At 37.4% G+C, this 5793-nt stretch overlaps 1 protein-coding gene across 1 annotated transcript; it reads left to right on the forward strand.

The window, feature by feature from the left end:
* Positions 1-2457: 2457 nt before the first annotated feature.
* Positions 2458-4547, forward strand: LOC133287632 (cyclin-dependent kinase inhibitor 7-like). Its single transcript, XM_061485282.1, has 4 exons — positions 2458-3370; positions 3555-3610; positions 3857-4027; positions 4151-4547. The coding sequence occupies exons 1-4, from the start codon at positions 3032-3034 to the stop codon at positions 4218-4220; spliced, it is 636 nt and encodes a 211-aa protein (XP_061341266.1). The 5' UTR covers positions 2458-3031; the 3' UTR covers positions 4221-4547.
* Positions 4548-5793: the final 1246 nt, after the last annotated feature.

A 5793-nucleotide genomic window follows, 5' to 3' on the forward strand; every position in this document is an offset into this window, starting at 1 on the left:
TGTAATTTAATTAACTTATAAAAAGTGGCTCAAATAATAAAAATAAAATTCTTTTAGTGATTGAAGAGTTTTTACAACATCAAGGGCTCGAACTTGTAAAAAAGTATTTATGAAAGGGAAGAGTCTTGTTTCCCCAAATAAATGTTAATCTTATACCAAAAAAAAAAAAAAAACCTGGAAAGAAAAAATGAATTGTGACTAAAGCGAGATTAAATTCTTTTGAGAACCGTTTGATCATATTAAAAATTTCTCAAGTTATTTTATTTATATTTTAAGCTGTTATTTCTTTTTATCTCTTTTTTTTTTGTGAAAAAAAAAAAAAGATTTGCACGGAGGATGGAATGGATGATGTACGTAGGTAGAGACAAGTCCTGGCAATTGATCTATGTGACCCACGTGTACGTGAATGCACATGTGCGACATGCGTATCTCAAACGTATTTGACCTTATTCTACATTTAATTTCTATACTTACCAGTTTCGTCAAATATATAGCCGTTATGGCCCTAAATTAAATGACTGCAGTGTACCATGTCCCTCCTTCACTCTTCTACAACTCCAATCTATTTTGTCATTTTAAAATATCTTATATTCAATTAAGCGTGGAGCACTATAGCCCTGTGCGCTCTTTGCATCGTGTTAGAGGTTCTTAATTTTTTATTTCCAAAAAAAAAAAGAAAAAAAAGAGGTTCTTAATTTTTCTGTTTGTTTGGGCTATAGCCAAGGAAGCACGGACACTTGTAAAAACAGGAAGAGTCGGGTCTGACACGCTCCGACACGGCGACACGCTCCGACACGGTGTCGGACACGCGGTTGACTTTTTCCGACACGTTGACCATTCCGACACGCGAATTTGACCGTGTCCGACACGGTCAAATGGCATTTTCGTAATTTTTTTTTATTTTTTTTTTATTTTTTTTTTTAATTTTTTTTTAAATTTTTTTTAAAAGTTAAAATATATTAATAAAGCTTCCACCTGATCAATTTTTTCTTTTTTTCTTTTTTCCCCTTAAGTAGATAAGAGATCATCTCAGCATCATTGTTGTCAATTCCTATCACGCTCTTGTTGTATCTTCTTCTCTCTGATCTCTCTCTAATATGATTTGATCTCTCTATCTGATATTATATCTCTCTCTCATCCCAGTTCTTATTTTTTTTATTAAAGTTTCCATCTTTATAACGTGTTGATGGGTATTATTAATTTAGTTTCATTTTTTTGTTAAATTATTAAATATTAAATGAAATATACACTATATAAATTAAAAATATTATTTAATATTAAAACGTGTCCCAACGTGTCGAAATCCATAAATTTTTAGGATTGACGTGTCGGAGTGTCGTGTCGTGTCGTGTCACGTGTCGCGTGTCGTATCGGTGCTACATAGGCTATAGCCCTTTCTGTTCAAAAGAAAAAAAGTGGAGCACTATCAAGGAAATGGACAAATATATGATGTGTTGAATGAGAGAATTAAAAGAATTACCAGGAATCCAGGATGCGGTGCATTCACAACTCTTAGTTGGAGTAAATGTGGTTCACTTCTCAAATTAACTTTAAAATTAATGTGAAATTACATTACTTGAGACAGTGTGACTAAAGTCAAGTTTACGTCGGAATTAGGATTAGTATAATTCGAAATATATTGTGATTAAAATTAAATTGATATCCTAATTAGGCTGAATTAGGATTGAAATTAAGGGGCCGTTTGTTACAAAAGTTTTTTTAGGATTTCTGAGAAATTGAAAGTGATAATTTTATTTATTCACGTTTGGTACAAGATTTTTAAAATTTTCTAAATTTTATTTTGTGTGTAAATTTTTTTGAAAAAATAATCTAGGAATACCATCCAGGAGGTGGTATATTAGAATTTGTATGGCAAGAGAAAATTTAATACAACTAAAGATAGCATCAAGAAAATTAACCCAATATTACCGGAAATATGTTAGTCTATCAAACAACGTTTAAGTAACATTCACGTGAAACTCATTTTTTATCATATTCTTGGAGGAAATCGTGATTTTCGAATAAATTTTTTTTTCTCCTCCACCAAACACCCCCTCAATATTTCTACAAATCATCTATTCGGAAAATTGTAAATTTAATGTAAGAGATAAACTAATCATGTTTTAAAAAAAAGTTATTTTTATCTTCACTCACACTAATAAGGAAAGGAGGAAGTTAAAAAGGTAAAGGATAAAAATGAATCGTGCATAAAAATGTAAGGACGATAAGCGCCAAGTGCTCGTGTGCTTGCTTGGTGTGGTGACGACACAGAAACAGGAGACATGGTGGGGAGTAGTGAAATGGCATTTTTGCGTTTCACTATTCAGAGGAGGGATATATCCGTAATTCGGTTTTGAACACAATTATTTTGCTTAAGACCGGTTCTCCACCAAACGGAATTCTCCAACGCAACGCAACGCAAATGTATGATGATTTTTCATCGTAACCGCATGATTCTAGTTTCCAGCGCAAAATCTGCGTTACTTGCGGTGTAATCCCACCGCAGTCTGCACGGTCACCCCTTCCTCTGTCACAGCCTTAATCCTCTTCCAAGTCCAACAACTCCATCTTCCGTTTCGGCTCCTTGCACCGTCAGTTTCTATGACGTGTCACTCCTCCATTTGACCTTGCTTCGGCGCAGGTTTCAACCCCACTCTCGATCCACATAACGGCGCCGTCAAATTCCCCGTTTCCAGATTCCCCCGTCACTATTAACGGAGACTGGACCACCACCACGACGCACAACACACACACACACAACCATCACCAGCACCACTAATAAAAAGCAATTACCCAATCCCAACCGTTGAACCCCTTTCGTCATTATCACAATTTTCGTCGTCTCCGTACTCCACGCGCGCGCGAGCCAAATTACGCACACACCACACTTCCCCCTTCTCTCTTCTCTCTCTCTTTCTCTCTCTTACATTAACAAAATCAGAAAAACGCACAGCAGCGAGCATGAAGACCTGACAAGGGAGGGTGAGGTGAAGAATCGCAGGAGCACGTACTTGCTGAGAGATTTATATCAATGGAGATCGCTGAGGTCGGTGTCAAGACACGAGCTCGAGCAGCATTAGCCATGGGAGCTACCAGTTCAGCTGCACGAACACCGAAGAGAACGAAGATCAACAACAGCAACAGCAACGAAGAGCAAAAATTCTCAACAGCATCGTCAGCTTTCGTTCAGCTCAAGAGTCGGAGTAGGAGTGCTGCCGTCGTCAAGCTGGAGACGGCGACAGTTCTGCCGGAACTTGAGACGGAACAAAGCTGCTCCAGTCCTTCCTCCGTTGAATTCCCGGCGTCTTGTTGTTCTAGCAACGGATCCATTGGCCTCGATGAGGAGAGGATCAAATTGATAGATCTGGAGGTAAGAAAAAAATTAAAGAGCTGTTTCGTTTTCTAAATTCTCTGAACTGAACAATTAAATGCCGTTATAGATTTTGTTGAACTAGCGTTTTGTTGCTTCTTTAATTATATGTCCTACTCTTTCACTCATTCAATTTTTTTTTTCTCTCCAAATTTAATGCACCGCATCCAACGTTTCTTTTCAGGTGGAGAGCGCTCAAGTTGAAACTTCAACGTGCAACTGCGGTGAAGAATTTGAAAGGTTTTTAAATTTGAAACTGCTTCAAGCTAGTTCATAGTATTCTCTTTTCAAAGTTTTAAATAATTCAAATCTTTTTGAGTTTGAAAAAGTATGTAATAAATTGGTGTCTCAACAGTCATAATATCTTCCGTTCAAAACCTCTTCTTTGTGTGTGTGTATATATATATATATATATAGATACACACACGTGTACATCCTATAATTCTGAACCATAATATTTTGTTCACCATTGTTGGTCTCGCACAGGAGAGAGATGAGCCACTCGAGCGAGCTTCCAGAAAATTTACAAGAGCTGGAGTCAATGGAAACCAATTATCGCCATCCTTTATCAACGGCGCAAAACATGCCAACGGAGTTGGAGCTCGAAGAATTCTTTGCCACCGCCGAGAAAGACATTCAGAAACAGTTTCAAGACAAGTAAGTTAAATCAACAAGGAATTCTTCTTCTTTTTTTAATTTTTATTTTATTTTATTTTGAATTTTCACATCATAATTAGTATATCAAATTGAACCATCATTCCTTTAAAAATTCTTTTGCAGGTATAATTATGATATTGTGAAAGACGTGCCCTTGGAAGGACGCTACGAGTGGATTCAGCTGAAGCCATAGACGTATGTGTCCCGCTTTGGCTCTTGTTCTTCTTGTCGCGCAACCGAAGAAAGAAGACAATGATCGATTTGAACATGCCACTTTGCTGACAATAATCTTACGTTTAGTTTAGGTATTTGATTTCAGTCTTATCTTTAAAGCCAGAAAGGACTATTTCATTTGGTGTACAGATTTTATATTTCGGTATCGTAATGGTGAAGAAGAATTCAGCTCCGTTTGTTCATTTGTCCGTGTCATACGGAGAAGAAGCTTAAAGCTAGCTTGTGGAGAGTTCTGTAAATTCCCTTGGTGAAGAGCAAACGGTTCCATAATAATGTTACAGCACTGAGTTCTTTTCTCTCTAAGCTCCCCTAAAAACCGTGTCCGTTTCTTAATTTGTTTTAACTCTGCCGTTAAAGAGATACAGGCATACAGCTAAGTCCGAGACTGTGTGATTGCATCTTCTTTTTTCCTTTTCGAAATTTAACACATATAAATTAAAAAAAGAAAGAAACAAAAGAACACAAGGAAGAAGATTAACCAACATGTAGTGAAAATGGAGAAGTCAAGGAGCTGGGTAGTAGCTATAGTAGGAAGAGGGGGGAGGAGATGGTTTTGTTTAATTGTTAGGGGGCCGGGAGAGGGGCAGGGACACGCACCATGCCGTGTAAGTTACGGGCACGTGTTTGAGAGGGTGGGATAGCTGATCTTATTTTCCCCCCATGTGAGAAGAGTCTTCCAATCTTGGAACCAAATCCACTCCCACTTTCACACAAGTACAACAAAATTGGTACCCTAGTTAAATTTAGAATGTTGTTATTGTTATTTCGACATATACCTCTTTCTCGCTTCTTATTTAATATTTAAACAAATTCATGCAGCGGAAAGTACTTGGTCTTTATCAGATCTCAAATTCTGGAATAGTTGTATTTTCATTCAAATCCACACTCATTAATTATTCATAAGTTCAGTTTTTTTTGTTTAATCACCATATACAATTTATTGCAAAGATGCAATAAAACGGAAGACGAGCTAGGAATGGGGGGTGATCAAGATTAGAGGAAAAGGTTAAGGAGAAGAGTGGTATATATCTGTGGTCCTGCTCCAGCATAGCCAAATTGGGAAGTAGAGATGCTAGTAACCTTATATTTTGCCGTCGTTTTGGTTTTTTTGCAAATTTTTAATTGTTTTGCCATGTAGCGCGGGAGGAACGTGTTTGTCACGTCGTACTAGCTAGGAGGCATATTAAGGCCCTGAGTTAGTGCAGCACATGGTGTGACCGTGTGAGGATTGAGATTCCCTGCAGCATGTGGATTTCATGATGTGGCCGGTGTGTGGGTTTGGGGAGAGAGGGAGAGACCACTCGATACTTTTACAACAAGCAATTTTGCTCAGCTACTGCTGCTTTTCCGTTGTGCTATAATCATTGCATTTCGAATCAGAGGGTATGATTCTGTTGAAATATCAGATATCCATCGCCAGGAGAGAGGATCCTGATTTTGGAAGATTTTCCAATTTCAAAGGACGTTTATAGTAGTTCCCTTTTTTGCCCCTAATAACATATATACATATAGGGTTTCTCCTCCCAAAAAAA

This window comes from Gastrolobium bilobum, unplaced genomic scaffold, assembly GCF_033153095.1.
Source record: "Gastrolobium bilobum isolate Gb01-03AN ecotype WA unplaced genomic scaffold, APGP_CSIRO_Gbil_v1 utg2810, whole genome shotgun sequence".
Taxonomy (NCBI): Eukaryota; Viridiplantae; Streptophyta; class Magnoliopsida; order Fabales; family Fabaceae; genus Gastrolobium; species Gastrolobium bilobum.